The 19116-nt window shown below is 38.1% G+C and overlaps 3 protein-coding genes across 3 annotated transcripts; all 3 read left to right on the forward strand.

Annotated features, from left to right (window-relative positions):
• The first annotated feature begins 4711 nt into the window (after positions 1–4711).
• On the forward strand, positions 4712–5972 carry LOC143375935 (odorant receptor 49b-like). Its single transcript, XM_076825598.1, has 4 exons — positions 4712–4950; positions 5022–5523; positions 5696–5828; positions 5892–5972. The coding sequence occupies exons 2-4, from the start codon at positions 5399–5401 to the stop codon at positions 5940–5942; spliced, it is 309 nt and encodes a 102-aa protein (XP_076681713.1). The 5' UTR covers positions 4712–4950; positions 5022–5398; the 3' UTR covers positions 5943–5972.
• Positions 5973–11094: 5122 nt separating this feature from the next.
• On the forward strand, positions 11095–12415 carry LOC143376006 (uncharacterized). Its single transcript, XM_076825787.1, has 4 exons — positions 11095–11323; positions 11391–11481; positions 11747–11892; positions 12100–12415. The coding sequence occupies exons 2-4, from the start codon at positions 11404–11406 to the stop codon at positions 12413–12415; spliced, it is 540 nt and encodes a 179-aa protein (XP_076681902.1). The 5' UTR covers positions 11095–11323; positions 11391–11403.
• Positions 12416–17133: 4718 nt separating this feature from the next.
• Positions 17134–19007, forward strand: LOC143375934 (odorant receptor Or2-like). The gene is made up of 6 exons (XM_076825597.1): positions 17134–17211; positions 17735–17851; positions 17929–18019; positions 18283–18428; positions 18600–18732; positions 18796–19007. The coding sequence occupies exons 2-6, from the start codon at positions 17751–17753 to the stop codon at positions 18844–18846; spliced, it is 522 nt and encodes a 173-aa protein (XP_076681712.1). The 5' UTR covers positions 17134–17211; positions 17735–17750; the 3' UTR covers positions 18847–19007.
• The last annotated feature ends 109 nt before the right edge of the window (positions 19008–19116 follow it).

A 19116-nucleotide genomic window follows, 5' to 3' on the forward strand; every position in this document is an offset into this window, starting at 1 on the left:
AGTTTTCAGCTCTTAGTGCATTTTTAATGCTAGCTGGCCAAAGAAATGTTTGTGGTGAAAGTCACTGCCAAAATGTTAACTGCACTAATACTGGTCATAGTTCATTTCTTTTGCACGAGCTACGCTAATTACATAAGCCAAATTCTGTTAGACAAGGGCGATGATCTGTTCATGAAAACGTGAGTACTAATATTCATCCCCCTTATCAGTACTCGGTGTGACTATCTATCACTAAATTTTTAAAAATTGTATTTCCTTTCATAGGACATCAGTAATATTGAAAAGTGATAGTTCTTAGAACGTTTACTATTAGAAGCTATTATAATATAACTAGTACTCGAAACTGTTCATACTGGAAGATATAGGAAAACTATTTGCAATCTATAGATAAGGTGAATGTCCCAATTTCTGCTCATTTAAGAGGTGACTCGTCATAAGGAAGGTGTAAAAAATTTGTTTGTGATCAAAATTTGCAGAGTAATTGATTAATTCTTTAACAATAAATCAGCCAATTCAAAAACTATTTAAGAAAGATATTTCAAGATGTTTAACTATTAGTAATTTCTAATTAAATATATAATGCTCTAAATGTCTGTATTTCTGCTCATGAAAAATAGCGATGTATGTATTGCCCCAAGCTAGTGCAACACTCGCGTAAATGTTTAAACAATAGAATTGTTTTGTTGCAACTGTAGTACAAACGTAACGCATACAATAATAAGAAAAATAAGAAATGAGCAGAAATGGGGAGATGAGCAGAAATTGGGACATTCAACTTGCTATAAAAAAGTTACTTTCAGCTAGTGAACATTTCGATGTCGTACTTCACGGTACTCTACTCTACGATTTAACATTTCTATTGGAAGGAAGCGTTGCCTTATTAAACCACTATACGCACTGAAACTGATTCCGATATACAATGCTGACTGACTTCCACTTTCTAATAACTTATATTTATCTTTATTACTTCTCTAAGCCACAATAATCCTATTTATCATTTTACACAGCAATAAATGTACCACTTAGGGTAAAGGACCCAATTACTGACACCTAACCAATTACTGTCACCTTAAGCTATTTTACTTAAAATAACGAATAAATAAACGTTGTAAAGTCATACACAAAAAGAATTATGTAATTCAACCTACAATCTATACTATAGATTATATACTATAGTATATTTATTCGTTATTTTAAGTAAAATAGCTTAAGATCACAGTAATTGGTTAGGTGCCAGTAATTGGGTCCTTTACCCTACTTAGTAATGGACCACATGTAAATATTTAACACGATACACATTACCAATGTTAACTAACATACCCACTCCCAACTAGACGTTTACTTATAAAACGCAGCACAAATGCGGAGAGAAGCTGAAACACGTGCTTTCACCATGGAAGTCGGCGCAACAGTGCAACGCATTCCCAACAATCGATCGGTCGTAGGCTCCTCTGCGCGTGCGCAAAATCCCCCTCGAGTAAAATTCACAATAATCGATCACTGTCACGCGTGTCGCGGGAATTCCCGTAATACCCGACCCCTCGTACCTGCAACCCCTACGCACTGTCTGCCTTCAAGCCACAGGTGATATTCACCCCCTTTTTTACAAACTTTGCCTCCGTCCTCGAATTTCTTTCCAGCTTGAGTGACAATCGTAAAAAAGAAAACACAGGAAATATAGAATAATATGAAAACTCGAGGGAGAGCTCGACGGAAATAATGTACCTGCACGCAGTCGTGACTCGAACGGGGAAAGATGAACTTCGAGGGCGGTCGTCATTGTGTAATCAGTCGATCGATAGGTGTGCCACTGGGTCTGTGGCCTTATCGATGCACGATTCTCGGCAAAATCAACGGTGCTGTCGCTGTAACAATTATTATTCTCTGCATAGTCGCGCAGGTACCAAGTTTCATTTTTTTTTTTCTGAAATGCCAGCAGCTGCATTCAGCCCGCCTTACTTATCTACTGGATGCATTACATACTGTACTCGAATTGAATCGAGATAACAGTGGCATCGTTGAGATCGTTAAATCTCAGATATTGAATTCAGAATCCTTCCTTGCTGTATCCTACTTTTCACTTATTCCTTCCCCTTTTATAAAATTCAATTGCTAGCATCCCCGTTGCACGCCCATTTATTAAGTGCGGTTAAACGAATGTCCAATAGCAGGCGATACTTGCAGCTAGCAGCGTTTATCACGAACGAGTTCAGTATGGATCGGTTTTTAAAGTGCGTCACTGGTATCGTACCGCCTATGATCTACGTAATTAAGTATTTCAATTTTAAATGGAATATGGACCAGGTACGCTTTCCTAGATTCTCGTAACCATACGACTGCATCGCGATACTTAGAATTGAAGGAATACTGGCATGTGTTATAAAATCAAATTCATTTAATCGAATCTAATCAACGCGGGAAATTCGGTAACTAGAAAATTCGATTTTTTTTTAATCCTTGCAGGCTTATAGGGAACCTCAATAGAAGCGTGTGGCAATTTTTATTTTCCGCTACTTGCTGTTTCTTCGGGGTGGCGTCACTTCGTAAAGGTTAATATGCGCTTTCCTATTCTACTGTATATCTTGAAAACTACAGTCGATCTAAAAGATTGGTAATACGCGAATTTAATTGTTTTTTTATGCCATACGAAGCTGTGGAATGAAATTCCTTGAAATTTGGAGTTTAGATAAAGAAAAAACGTTCCCCACCGGAAACAATTAAATAACTTGGCAGCGCAGTTTTATAGTGCACAGAAAACAATTGAATTTTAATTTCAATAATTTTGTTTATACCTACAATGGCTTTCAAGACATACTACGGGAAAATAGGAAAGCGTACATTACTCCTTAAGGGGGAACACCACTGTGACGGCCGGAAATGTAGGCCATTTTTAAGAATTTTTTTTAGAATAATTTACAGTTTTCATAGAAAAATTTTATTACCTACCTTTAGCACGCTGTCTTAAGGACTATATATAAAAATAAATAGAAAAACCCATAAATTTTAATATATATTAATTAATCTTCTAGACACATCCACGCGACCTGGGCGAATGTGTAACTATGGAACAGCAGGTCCGAAATGAAATTTCATTTTCTTTTTATAATCTATATGAGTGTCGTTTCCGTTGTACGTACCGATTTCTTAAACAAATTATTTTTGTAAAAATGGTGCGTTTTAGAAGAAAAGTTTAAAAATTCCGCAAATAAGGTGGACAGTTTTTCGAGCATATTTCAAAAAATTTGTTTTCGATCAAAGAATCCGTACGTACAACGGAAACTACACTCATATAGTATATAAAAAAAATGAAATTTGATTTCGGACCTGCTGTTCCATAGTTACACATTCGACCAGCTCGGGGAGGGGAGTCTAGATGATTAATGAATATATTATAATTTATGTATATTTTTCTATTTATATTTTTTTTTTGCATAGTCTCTTAAGACAGCGTACTAAAGGTAGGTAATACAAATTTTCTATGAAAACTGTAAATTATTCCTGAAAAAATTCTTAGATATGGCTTACTTTTCCGGCCGTCACAGTGGTGTTCTCCCTTAAGGGGCGTTTTCAGCCTCAAGAACCAAAAAGTGGCGGGAAGTGCGGAGTTAAAAAAAATCGGACTTTATGGGTTATCATAGTTCCATTGTAAGTTGCATTTGCCCTAGCGCAGGTGTTTTATAAGTTTCCCCACTTTTAAGCAGACAGAGGCACTTCAATTAATTTACACAGAATCATCCAGGTACAGTACGTCTTCGAGTGGATCCAATACGACTATGATTCATTGACGAACGAGAGGGAGCTTCGATTGACAGAAAAGTTTGCTAACCAAGGAAGAATCATAATCAGGGTCTTCTGCTGTGAGTATCGAAATTATTTACTGCCGATAGCTAAGGATAAATATCGTGGGCTATTTCTGTCAGAGAAATGACGGAATTAAGTGCCGCGCGGCATCTTTTTGAGGACCGTCGCGGGATACCCCATAAAACCAGAACGATACTGTGTTAAATCTCTCAAGTACACTTTAGTTGCCAAATATTTCTGCATTGTTCCAGGTTCTTTGGTGTTTGCATTCGTACCTATCGGATTACCGGTCCTGTTAATACTCTTCAATATAGATATATGCGGTAATCAGACTCGCTCTGTGCTACTACCCATTAACGTTGAGTACTTCGTCGATCAAGATCGATACTTCTACTGGATCATGCTTCACTTCGACGCTACCACGGTCCTGGGTGTTTCCATCATTTTTACCACTGAGACCACATTCGTACATTTCACCACACACGCGTGCGCATTACTCAGCATTGTCGGGTAATGGATTTTAATCACAAATTCTTAGAAACGTAACGAAACCAAACGACCGGCAAGACTGTCAGGTTCAATTACTTCCATTGCAATTTAATCCGTTGAAATATGTAGCGTGCGCGGCAACTGGTTATAGAGAATTAAATGGACGATTCTACGTAACAAAATATGGCGAAAACGAAGAGTAAGGAAATCGCACTGATGGCTTCGTTTTTTAGTTATTAATGTTTAAAGATTTAGTTTGAGGCGCCTGGAGCAAGGCAACTCGGCGGTCAGGGCGGCGCAGTGTTGCCAGATGTCACACTGCGACACGAGCGCCACTGACCCCCGAGTTGCCATTCTCTAGGCGCCCCAGTGCCAAACCTTTACACCTTAATAACTAAAAACCGAAGCACCCACCGCAATTACGTTACTCTTCATTTTCGTCTTATTTTGTCACGTAGTATCGCGCACTTCGTTTTATATTACCTGTTGCCGAATACCCTGTATATGTAAGCATTCATAGGGAAAACAATCGCACATTTATAGGGAACGCGTGGAACGGATGATGGACAGTAGTAGTCGAAATGTTCTTTCTGGTAATACGTATTTGTCGATACATAATCAACTAGTAACCGCCATTCAACTGCACCAACGAGTACTCAAGTGGGTATTGTAATTTATTTCAAACTCGAAAACAGTGTTTTGATTTGACAACTATCTTAAATTTGTTAAAGTTTCATTGAATACTTGAATACCTCCATCCTACCACATTACTGCATAATAGTTGTTATCGGCGTGGTTGCGATGAGCATGAACCTCTACATCGTGAGTAATATATTTCTGAAAATGATTCCCATGAACACCAGGTTGCCGAGGAGATTCTCTCGGTTTGATTTCTTGTTGAACGTGAAGTAATATACGAAGGAACTTTGACTTTCTTCCTACTAGCATTTGTCTCTCGAAAATTTCAACCCCTTCGATATGTTTGCCACGGAGAATCCTCACAGAAACCTAGCACCTGCGCACTATGTTCATTTTGGTGAACGAAAAATGCTTCGAGTAACTCTTGTTCGTTATTCACCGTCGCTAGCTGGCCAAAACAGTATTGCTGATGAAAGTCACTACCAATATGGCAACTGCAGTAACACTGATCGTAATTCAGTTATTTTACGTGGGCTGTGGTAATTACACTGGCCAGATTCTGTTAGACAACGGCAATGAACTATTCACGAAAACGTGAGTACTAGTGTTCATCCCCCTTAACTCGGTGTGACTACTTGTTGCTAAATTTTGGAAAATTGTATTTCGTTTTATATTGGAAATCGGACATATATAAAAGTGTTAGTTCTTACATAGAATGTTTAATGCTAGAAACTCTTACAATTAGTTCTCTGTGTGCAATCTACAGATACTTCTCAAGATGGCACGAATCACCCTTGCCATTGCAAAAGATGTTGCTGTACATTCGACTAAGAAGCATGCAACCTACGGGACTCATGATTGGTGGCCTTTTCACTTTTTCATTTGAATTCTTTTCTAAGGTAAATGATTTACAAGCTACAGTAGGTGAGAGAAAAGAAAAAGACGCAATCTCTGACTTCCAGCTAATGAACGTATCGATGTCGTATTTCACGGTACTCTACTCTACGATTTAACATTTCTATTGGAAGGAAGCGATGTTACTTTTAGTTGACACAGACACAAGATATTTGTTATGCGTTATTAAATCATTGTACTATCTGAAACTGATTCAGATATACAACCCTGACTAACTTCTACTTTCTTATAATTTATATTTATTATTGTCACTATATGTATGAAACAAATTTTTCCCGGAAGATATGCATGTAACATGACTTCAAAATTACAATTTAATGTTTTAAGAAATTACACATCTCCATTCAAATTCGGAAGAAAAATGTTGAGCTTGCGTATTTAATAAACTTTAAACGAAAATCTAATTCAGAGTCAGTTCATCTTCAAAAACCACTGACTCTAAAACACGCACCGCGCGTCGGTCACAATTAACTAGCACCTCCGGTTGCAATGGTCGCTGCACCTGCGACAGAAGATATTCGAGTTTAAAACAATTGGCCCAAATTAAATATCTATTAATGTCAAGTTTGGTGAATTTCTGGACCGACCGAATGTGCTACGATTACATTGAAAATTTCGAAAGTTTGTGTCCTCGAGTTTCGATTGAAAGTTGCTTTAAAAATGAAGCATTCAGGAATGAAGAACAAGAAATCAATTAGAACGCAATCGTTTGGTCCAAGGAAGGCCGTCGCATTCTACGTTATTAATAATAATTTTCACCAGCTCTATCGTTATACTAACACCCGTTGAACTTATTTAGAGAACTATTCACCACGACAGATAAATGAAAGAGAGGATTCTACACACACTTGATTTACCTCTGCAAGCAGTATTCTCACGGGCAAATTAAGTGAATTTGGAATATAGTGCGAGCTAAGCCATAATAATCAAAATTATCATTTTACATAGCAACACAATTACCGCTAGTACTTATATTGTAACCGAACACATGTAAATATTTCACAAGATTCAAATATTAGCAATTTCAGCTAACATACTCACTCGCAGTTAGACATACATTTATAAAACCTAACACAAATGCGGAGAGAAGTTAAAACACGTGCGTTCACCATGGAAGTCGGCGCAACAGTGCAACGCATTCCCAACAATCGATCGGTTGTAGGCTCCTCTACGCGTGCGTAAAGTCCCCCTCGAGTAAAATTCACAATAATCGATCACTGTTACGCGTGTCGCGCGAATTTCCGTAATACTCGCCCCCTGGCACCTGCAACCCCTACGCACTGTCTCTCTCCAAACCACAGGTGATATTCACCCCTTTTTTCCTTCGACGAAGAAAATTACCTTAGAAGTTGCAAACTTTGCCTCAGTCCTCGAATTTCTTGCCAGCTTGAGTGACAATCGTAAAACGAAAATACAGGGAATATAGAATAACATGAAAACCCGGGGAAAAGCTCGACGGAAATAATGTATCTGCACGCAGTCGTGACTCGAACGGGGAAAGATGAACTTCGAGGGCGGTCGTCATTGCAAAATCATTCGGTCGATAGGTGTGCCACTGGGTCTCTGGCCTTATGGATGCACGATTCTTGGCAAAATGAACGGCGCTGTCGCTCTAACAATTATTATTCTCAGCATAGCCGCGCAGGTACCAAGTTCCATTACTTCTTTATAGTTCGTTCGAGCTGGAATGCCAGCAGCTGCTCTCAGTCCGCGTTACTTATTCGTTGCTTCAGATATTGAATCGAGATATCACTGGCGTTATTCAGATCGTTGAATTTGAGATGTTCGACTCAGAATCCTTACTTGCTCTATCCTACTTTTCACCTGTCTTCTCTTTTTATAAAATTCAACTCGAGTTGCACAACGATTCATCAGGTAGGGGAGACCGGGGCTAGTTGATACGTTATCCTGTTTTCAATTTTTTTTTATTTTTGTTTGAATTAATTACTTAATAACAAATATGCTAAAATATACTTTGGTCCTTCCTCTATAATACATAGTAAGCGAAAACTTGAGAAAATACATACAAAATGAAAGAAAAAAATGTTATTTAGACGAAGGCAAAATGCATCAATTTACCCCACTGCGGGGCACATATGGTACGTACGCTGGATCGTAGGAAAGAATTGAACAACAAATTTCATATATCTCGCTGAAATGAAGCTACATATAATATATATACGGTGTCGTGATAATACGTCTGTATCAACTAGCCCCCCTACGCCTCCCCTACGGTTAAAGGAGTGTTCAATAGCGCAGGATACTTGCAGCTGGCAGTGTTTACCACACACGAGTTCAGTATGGATCTGTTTTTTAAGATTGTGAGTGGTATGGTACCGTGTGTAATCTACGTAGTGAAGTACTTCACTTTTATGTGGAATATGGACCAGGTATGCTTTTCTAGATTCTCTAACGAAACGACTGCATTGGGGTACTCAAATTACAATTGGAAGAATACTGGCATCTGGTATAGAAACAAATTCATTTCATAGGATCGATTTGAATCCAATTAACACGGGAACTTCAGCGACTTGAAAATTCGATTTTTTTTTTAAACTTTGTAGGTTTGTAGGGAATCTAAATAGAAGTGTGAGGAAATTTTTATTTTTAGCTACTTGTTGATTCTTCAGGACGGAAACACTTCTTAAAAGTAATGTGCACTTTCCTATTTTCCTGTGTATCTTGGAAACTATAGTAAGTATAAAATATTGGTAATATGAGAATTTAATGGTTTTTTTGTTCTGTATAAAACTGTGCAATGAAATTCTTTAAATCTTGACTTTAAATAAGTAACAGTTCCCCACCAGAAGCAATTTAATATCCTGGCGGCGCAGTTTTATAGAGCATAGAAAATTATTAAATTTCAATTTCAATTTTTTTTATATCTAGAATGTTTTTCAAGACATACTGGAAAGTAGGAAAGTTTACATTAACCTTGAAAGTTTAAGGGATGCTTTCACCCTGCAGAACAAAAGCGGAAAATAAAAATTGCCTGACACTTCTATTGAGATTCCTTACAAACCTGCAATGTTGAAAAACAATTAGAATTACTGGGTTGTCAAAGTTACCTTGTGAGTTGTATTTTCCCTAGCACAGTGTTTTAAAAGTATCCCCTTTTTTACGCAAACAGGGCACCTTAATTAATTTGCACAGAATCATGCAGGTAAAGAACGTCTTCGATTGGATTCAAAGCAACTATAATTCATTGACGAACGAGAGGGAGCTTCGATTGATAGAAAAGTTTGCTGACAGAGGAACACTCATAAGCAAGTCCATCTTGTGTGAGTACCGAAAGTATTTCCTACCTAAGTAACTATATCATAAGGGTAAATATTCGGGGCTATTACTGGCAAGGAAATTACGAAATTAAATATTCTCCTTAAAGTTAGAAGAGTTTTGAAAGAAATGAAAACGCGCGTGGGTCGAAACAGATCCAGGGGCCGTAGCGGAGGTAACAATTTCAGACTCTAGACTAGTCTAGAGCTATTGGTTATTGCTCTCGTTCTGGTTAAACGATATTGTCTTAATCTCTCAATTACGCTTTAATTGTCACATTTGTCTCTATCGTTACAGACTGTTTGATGCTTATAGCCCTACTTATCGTATTCCCGTTCCTGTCGGTACTCTTGAATTTAGAGGCACCCGTTAATCTGTCTCATATGATGCCCGTCAGCGTTGAGTACTTCGTCGATCAAGACCGATACTTCTACTGGATCATGTTTCACTTCAACACTACCATGATTCTGGGTGCTACCATCCTGATTGTCACGGAGTCCACATTCGTACATTTCGGCACACACGCGTGCGGATTACTCGAAATCGTCGGGTAATGAGTTTTAATCACAATATTCTTAGAAATGTTGCAAACGACCGATGGTTATATTCTTGCAAGGAATTACCGTAGTTGTAACGAACCCAGGTGGTCAGCAAGACCATTATGACATGTAGTGTGGGTGGCAACAGGTAGTAAAAAATGAAATGCATGATTCTACGTGACAAAATGTGCCGAGAATGAAGGTAAGGAAATTGCCCTGGAGGCTTCGTTTTTTCGTTATTAATGTTTAAAGATTTGGTTAGCGGTGCCTGGAGCACGGCACCCCGGCGTTCAGGGCTGCATACAGTTCCTGTCGTATGCTCCAGGTCCCACAGTCCCAAATATTAAAAACTAGCGTCCCCCATCTCGGCTTCGCCCGAGATATTAGCGTGACTAATTCATGTTTACTAGAATTAATATCTTTTAAGGAAATTAAGGAATTTGAAAAAAGCTTGATTTCCTCGTAATATTTCGGAGAAGATAACATTCTTGGTATAATGATTTTCTGACATTAGGATGAATTGTTGTTGCGCATCACTTGCCGGAGCAATGATGGCGCATATTATCCATCGCTCCTATTTGAACTTCTCCTAAGTTAACATACCTAGTTAATTCCTGGATCATAATTCAATGCAAAGCTTCTGGTAACATTCACTCTTATAAGTCCAGGATTTACCAGTATATCTTAATATATAAAGCAGAAAGTGTTTGTGTGTTTTTGTCTGTCGCCAAAAAACATTCGAACGGTATACCATGGGTTACGAAATTTCTTCCAGCTCATTATATCTACCTAAATCTAGATGAACGTGGCTACTTTCACAACAACGATAAATAAATGAAAAACAATTTTTTTATAAAATCAGAATCTAAATTTCGGGTGAAGTTGAGTAGTAAAGGTAGTATTGCATACGCCGAGAGCAGGAGTGGATATGATCTTCACAAATTTGATCGCATCCGGGGCATAGTAACATCCACACGGGGTACACATAAATCTGCAACATCAATTTTTAACCACACCATCATTCTAACATATATGTCCACGGTAATCCACTTCTCTAGCGAGAAAGCGCGCAGAAAAGCTTTGCCATCTGGTGGTGACATCACGGTACTGCTGCGGGCGAGGTATCGCGCGAGCCGAATATGCGCATGCGCGCGCGAAGTAGGCTATCGTGTACACGGGTCACGTGGTCTCAAAACAGCCGTACACATGAAATGTTTACACATAAATTACATGTTAATAACGCGTTTCTGAGACATGCTACATAGCCTATGTCCATCCTAGAGTATGCAAAAATAACGTGTTAAAATTTGAGGAAGATCGATTCAATAGGTCTTGAGTTTTGCGCGAACATAAAAATCGGCTCTCTCTTTATACAATAGTATATATAGATGAATAACTAAAAAATGTTGCCTCCACTGCAATCCGGTTACTCTGCATTTTCGTCTTATTTTGTCAAGAAGAATCAGGCACTTCGTTCCATATTACTTGCTGCCGAACACCCTGTGTATGTACGCATGTTCAAAGGGAAAATAATCGCACATTTATAGGGATCGCGTGGAACGGGTGCTGGAAAGTAGTGTTCTAAATGTTCTTCATGGTGAAACGTATTTGTCGATACATGATCAACTAGTAGCCACCATTCAACTGCATCAAGGTGCACTCAAGTGGGTATAACTTAATTCGAAAACCATGTTTTGGAGCGATTTGACAAACATCTGAAATCTGTTAAAGTTTCATTGAGAACATGAATACCTCCTTGCTACCACATTACTGCATAATAGTTGCTATCGGTGTGGTTTCGTTGAGCATGAACCTGTACGTCGTGAGTAACATGTGTATGGAAATGATTCTCGTGAACACTAGGTTCTCGAGAAGATTCTCTCGATTCCATTTCTTGTTGAATGCGAGGTAATATAAAAAGGGACTTAGATTTTCTTCCTGCTAGCATTCGTCCCTCGATAATTTCAACCCGTTCGCTATGTTTGCCACGGAGAATCCTTACGACAACCTAGCGCTGGCGCAATGTGTTCACTAGGTTCAAGCAATGATACCTCGAGTTATTCTTGTTCATTATTCACCGTCGCTAGGTGGCCAGAGCAATGTTGCTGATGAAAATCACGGCCGAAATGTTAATTGCACTTTTAATGATCATGGTTCAATTCTTTTACATAGGCTGTGCTAACTACATTGGCCAGATTGTGTTAGACAAGGGCAATGATCTGTTCATGAAAACGTGAGTACTACTAGTATTAAACCCCCTTATCAGTACTCGGTGCGACTATTTTCTATTAATTTCTTGAAAGTTGTTTTCTTTTTATATTGGACGTTAGTGATATTGAAAAGTAGCAGTTCTTGGAATGTTTAGTGCTCGAAAGTTTTATAAATAATACTCAAAACTGTTCATACTGAAAAATGTAGGGATACTGTTTGCAATCTGCAGATACTACGCAAGATGGCACGAATCGCCCTTGCCAGTACAAAAGATGTTGCTGTATATGCGGCAAAGAAGCATGAAACCTACCGCCTTTGTGATTGGTGCCCTTTACACAGCTTCATTCGAATTCTCTTCTAAGGTAAACGTTTCACAAGCTACAGTAGTTCAGGGAAGAGAAAGAACGAGACGGGATCTTTTACTTTCAGCTAGTGAACGTATCCATGTCTTATTTCACGGTACTCTACTCTACGATTTAACGTTTCTATTGGAAGGAAGCTTTGTCACTGCTAGTTGCCACGTATATACAAGATATTTACTATGAGTTATTAAACGATTGTCTTAATTGTAAACGATTCAGCTATAAAATGCTTACTAATTTTTTCATTCGACGGGAATTCATACGAGGCTTCGAATAATTTTCTCACTTTTATTTGTATCTGTATCCGAAAGTTATTTAATAACTCGAGGCTCCCGCGGAGTTATACAAATACAAATGAAAGTGAGAAAATTGGATGAATTCCCGGCGAGTAAAAAAATTATTTGTGGCGCTTCAAATAAAAAAACAACACTGGGTTATTTTTATTCGACGACCAATAAAGATGAAGTCTCTTTTATTTAATAAGTTATTTAAATATATATTTTTTTAAATAATGCATATTTCCGAGATATAGAATGTATACTGACTTTTACTTTTTTATAATTGTAGACTGAAAGTAAATCGGGCTTTCTGTGGCAATTTGTAAAGAATCGCGATTATAATTGGAAACTGCTCTAATAAGGGAAGTTAAAAAACCCACAATTTTCTAATTTCAATTTCGCGCCTACCGCAACGGTATCCATATATTGCGCAAAGTAAATTGGAATGGCCAATAACAAAATACGTGTCGAATATATTTTACTATTCTACAGAATTGCAAAGCTTTAACAAACTCGGCGTGTGGCATTTAAGTGGTGTCCCTTGTTAGCAGGTTTCATAAATTTGGACCTTGTAACGTGTTCTTTAATTCGATTGTTTATTTTATATTTTCATAAAAAAATCTATTTTCAAGTAAGTAGAAACACGATTAAAATATCAAATCAATCATTCAAAAAACGAACGGTATATTCATTTATATATTTTTACTTCAAAACCTGTGTTTTGGCACATAGAGCCTTAATTACTTTCAGCCTACAATTTGTCTTTATCATTGCCCCGATATAAAACTTTATATGTTAAATATATTATATGATTTTAAAATTTCAATTTAAAGCTTGAACAAACCTCTACATTCTTGCTATATATATATATTCCCTTTCAAATTCAAGATAAAAATGTTGCCTTGTGTATTTAATCAAATTTATAAACAGAAATTAAATCAGAGTCGCTATATCTTCCGTGCAAAATGGGCTGCCTCGAAAAATCGCATTGCGTGTCCGTCACGATTAACTACTTAGTTCTTCCAGTTGCATTCCAGCAGCACCTGTGACAGAAGAAATTCGAATTTAAAATAATTATCCCGAACTAAATGCAATCGACTTTACTGCCTCGAAGACATTGAACCCGTTCACAATTATAATTTCACTCAGCTAAAACTAAGTGAAGCTTCCCCACTTCCACCACTTTACAACATCCACAACCCCATTTGGATCCTTGGTAGCCTCTACCTTCACTTATATCCCAGTCAATTCCCCTGATGAATGGTTCGAAGCTCGGTTTTTCCTGTAATATCGTGTGCAGTACAAAATAATGCCAAATAGCGTTTTGTTATTCGCCAAAAATCGTGTAAAGATCCAGAGAGCTGAGTCGTTTGACGTTCGAAGCGACAATGGGGTGGCTGGAGCCACGTGGAAATGGAGCCACGCGGAAATCGATCCGCAGCAACAAGTATCGTTCTCGCAACGAAAAAAATAGGAAAAACGGAAATAGGGAAAGGGCGGTCAGCAAATTTTGATCGATTCACGCGAAGCAAAAAAATAAAATTTCCCTTTCAAACGATACTTTCTACCCTACCCTGCCGTGTAAGCAGAGTTCGGAACAGTGAAAATGGAGGACAAAATGTGAACAAAAATAATGGCAAGTTTGGTGAACTTCTGGACTGACCGAATGTGCTACGATATTGATTTAAATTTTTGAAAGCTAGTGTCCTCGAGTATCGATTGAAAGTTGCTTTAAATCTCAGGCATTCAGGAATAAAAAAAAAATAACACCGACTTCAAAATAATAAAAAGGCACTAAAAAGTAAAAAATAATTTTTTCCCTTATTTAATCTACGACTCCATATTTTTTAAATCGACGCCAGATACACACAGTGCAAGTGACGAGACGCCGACTTTTTATTCTTATTATTTTGAAGTCGGTTTTAATTTTTTCATTTTAACTTTTTAGTTTTATATATATTGACGCAACATAATCATAATTAGGTGACAATAGTCTGTATTATTAACCAGAACTGGCAAAATATTGGGCCAATGTTGATGCAATGTAGGATTAAACCACCGCGACTTCGCCCTCTTTCGAATAAAAAAAAGATCATCAAAATCGGTCCATATACTGAGGAGTTATGCGGGGACAAAAAAAAATACAAAGGGTCGAATCTATAACCTCCTCCTTCTTGAAGTCGGTTAAAAACGATAAATCAATTAGAACAATCGTTTGTTCCAAGGAAGGCAGTCACATCCCACGTAAGTACATAAGTACGTTATTCCTCCCAAATATTTTTTCAATTTCAATTCACAAAAATCGAATAACTTTCATCACCTATATCGATATATTAAAACCCGTTGAACTTGTTTAGATAAATATTCACGACGATAGATAAAAGATGAATGAAAGAGAGGCTTCTACACACACACTTGATTAACATTCTGCAAGCAGTATTCTTATGGGCAAATTAAGTAAATTTACAATAATATGAGATAATAATCCTGATTATCATTTTACACAGCAGCACAATTCCCACTAGTACTTATATTGTAATCGAGCACATGTAAATATTTCAGAAAATACTCACTCCAAACTAGACGCTCATTTCTCTCAACGTGGAGAGAAACCTAAGCACGTGCGTTCACCATGGAAGCCGACGCTCTACTGCAACGTATTCCCCGCAAACGATCGATTCTAGGCTCCTCTACGCCTGCGCAGGATCCCCCTCGGACAGAATTCCGCGTATTGTCATAATACAACACGCGCGAATTTCCGTAATTCCCAACCCCTCGCATCTGCAACCCCTACGCACTGTGTACCTTCAAACCACAGGTGATATTTCTCCCTTTTTTCCTTCGACGAAGAAAATTACCTCAGAAGTTGCAAACTTTGCCTCCGTCCTCGAATTTCTTGCCGGCTTGAGTGACAATCGTAAAACGAAAATACAGGGAATATAGAATAATATGAAAAATCGAGGGAAAGCTCGATGGAAGTAATGTACTTCCACGCAGTCGTGTCTGAAACGGGGAAAGATGAACTTCGAGGGCGGTCGTCATTGCAAAATCATTCGATCGATAGGTGTGCTACTGGGTCTCTGGCCATATGGATGCACGATTTTTGGCAAAATGAACGGTGCTTTCGCTGTAACAATTATTGTCCTCAACATAGTCGTGCAGGTACAAGTTTTCGTTGCGGGTTTTTTTCATTCGTTCGAACTGGAATGCCAGCAGCTGCTCTCAGGACGCCTTACTTATTCGTTACTTCAGATATTGAATCGAGATATCACTGGTATCATTGAGATCGTTGAATTTGAGATACTGAAATGTGAATCCTTACTTGCTGTACCGTACTCGTCACTTGTTTCTCCTCTTTTTCAATTTCAATTCCAATTCCATTGCTAGCATTCCAGTTGCACAAAGATTTATCAGGCATGGTTAAAGGATTGTTCAATAGCAGAGGATACTTGCAGCTAGCAGTGTTTATCACGCACGAGTTCAGTATTGATCTGTTTCTTAAGATCCTGAATGGCATTATGCCGTCTACAAGCATGGTAGTGAAGTACGTCATTTTTGCGTGGAATATGGACAAGGTATGCTTTTATAAAAATCTTTAACGAAATGACTGTATTGGGATACTTTAAATTGGAAGAATACTGGTATGTGGTATAAAAACAAATTGATTTCGTAGGAGCCAATTTTATATAATTAAATGGGGAACTTCGGTAACCCGAAAATTCCATTCTTTTTAAACTGTGCGGGCTTATAGGGAATCTCAATAGAAGTGTGAGGCGATTTGTATTTTCTGCTACTTGTTTATTCTTCAGGATGGAAACACTTCTCAAAGGTTAATGGTCGCTTTCCTATTTTCATCTTGCGAGTATAGAAAACCATTAACATTTTAATTTCAACAATGGTTTTGAAGAGATGCAGGAAAATAGGAAAGTACGCAATTAACATTTAAGGGATGTTTTCACCCTGAAGAACCAAAAAGTAGTGGAAAATAAAAAGTGCCTGATACTTCTATTGAGATTCCCTACAAACCTGCAAAGTTAAAAAAAAAATCGGAATTTTAGAGTTATCAAAGTTCCCTTGTAAGTTGCATTTACTCTGGCACAGTGCTTTATAATTTTTCCCGCTTTTAAGCAAATAGAGACACTATAATTAATTTACACAGAATCATCCAGGTAAAGTACAACTTCGATTGGATCCAAAGCGACTATGATTCATTGACGAACGGGAAAGAGCTTCGATTGTTGGAAAAGTCTGTCTACCGCGCCAAAACCTTCTGCAATTACATATTATGTGAGTATCGAAATTATTTACTGCCTAGCTAACTTTCGTATGGGCTAACGTTGAGAGCTATCTCTGCTAGAGAATCTACGAAACTAACTGCTTTCCTTCAAGTTAGAAGAGTGCTCCTTGTCAAATATTTGCCAAATATTTCTCCGCTGTTCCAGATGCATGTCTAGCTATATTGATAATTTTGGGATATCCGTTCCTGCCAGTACTCTTCAACGTAGGGGAATCCCTTAATCAGTCCCGTTCGGTGCTAATACCCATCACCGTTGAGTACTTCGTCGATCAAGATCGATACTTCTACTGGATTATGTTTCACGTCGTCGCTACTGTGGTCCTGGGTACTTCTATCCTGATTGTCACAGAGTCCATAACCATACATTTCATCATACACGCGTGCGGATTACTCGAAATTACTGGGTAATGAATTTTAATCACAAATTCTTAGAAACGTAACGAAATCAAAAGAGCGGCTAGAGTATTAGGTTCAATTACTTCCATTGCAACTTAATCCGTTGAAATATGTAGCGTGCAAGGACAACTGGTTATAGAAAATTAAATGGACGATTCTACGTAACAAAATATGGCGAAAACGAAGAGTAAGGAAATTGCGCTGATGGCTTCGTTTTTTAGTTATTAATGTTTAAAGATTTAGTTTGAGGCGCCTGGAGCAAGGCAACTCGGCGGTCAGGGCGGCGCAGTGTTGCCAGATGTCACACTGCGACACGCGCGCCACTGACTCCCGAATTGCCATCCTCCAGGCGCCACAGTGCCAAATCTTTGAACCTTAATAACTAAAAACCGAAGCACCCACCGCAATTTCGTTGCTCTTCATTATTATGTTATTTTGCCACGTAGAATCACCCACTTCGATTCCTACTACCTCTTGCGGAACACCCTGTATATGTAAGCATCCACAGGGAAAATAATCGCACATTTATAGGGATCGCGTGGAACGGATGTTGGAGAGTAGTAGTCTAAATGTTCGTCGTGGTAAAACATATTTGTCGATACATGGTGAACTAGTAGCAACTATTACACTGCACCAACTCGTACTCAAGTGGGTATATGTAACTTGATTCAAACTCGAAAACCGTCTGTTGGAGTGATTTGACAAAAATCTTAAATATGTTAAAGGTTCATTGAATACTTGAATACCTCCTTCCTACCACATTACTGCATACTACTCGTTATCGGTGTGGTTTCATTGAGCATAAACCTCTATATCGTGAGTAATATATTTATGCAAATGAGTCTCACGAACACTAGGTTGCTGAGGAAATTCTCCTGATTTGATTTCTTGTTGCATGTAAAGTAATATAAAAAGGAGTTTTGATTTTGTCCTGCTAGCATTTGTCTCTTGAAAATTTCAACCCCTTCGATATATTTCCCACAGAGAATTCTTACAGCAACCTAGCGCGTGAGCATTTGTTCACTTTGTTCAAGCAAAGATGCTTCAAGTAACTCTTGTTCATTATTCACCGTTGCTAGGTGACCAGAGCAATGTTGCTGAGGAAAATCAATGGCGAACTGTTAACTGCATTTTTAGTGGCCGTGGTTGAATTATTTTACATGGGCTGTGGTTCTTACATTTGCCAGATTCTGTTAAACAAGGGCAATGAACTGTTCATGAAAACGTGAGTACTATGTGTGCATCCCCCTTAATTCGGTGTGACTATTTGTTACTAAATTTCTGAAAATTGTATTGTCTCTTTATGTTGGAAATTGGAAATATCTAAAAACTCTTACAAATAATTCTCGAAACCGTTCGTATTGAAAAATGTAGGAAATCTGTTTGCGATCTATAGATACTACGCAAAATGGCACGAAGCACCCCTGCCAGTACAAAAGATGTTGCTGTACATTCGACAAAGAACCATGCAACCTACGGGACTCATGATCGGTGGCCTTTACACTTGTTCATTCGAATTCTTTTCTAAGGTAAATGATTTACAAGCTACAGTAGGTGAGAGAAAAGAAAAAGACGCAATCTCTGACTTCCAGCTACTGAACGCATCGATGTCGTATTTCACGGTACTCTACTCTACGACTTAAAATTTCGATTGGAAGGAAGCGCTGCCACTTTTAGTTGACACTCAAGATATTTATGATATCTTGTCAAACGATCGTTTTAGCTGCAACTGATTCAGAAATAGAATGCTTACTGACTGCTGACTTGCTGCTTTCTTATAGTTGTCGACTGAAAGTAATTAGGGCCAATTTAATTTTCTAATTTCAATTTTCTACCTACTTCAACTTTGAGGGCTATTTTCACTCCCTAGGTACGGACAATAGTTGATAAAATAAAATATGTGTTGAATAGTG

This window comes from Andrena cerasifolii, chromosome 13 (assembly GCF_050908995.1).
Source record: "Andrena cerasifolii isolate SP2316 chromosome 13, iyAndCera1_principal, whole genome shotgun sequence".
NCBI classification, from domain to species: domain Eukaryota; kingdom Metazoa; phylum Arthropoda; class Insecta; order Hymenoptera; family Andrenidae; genus Andrena; species Andrena cerasifolii.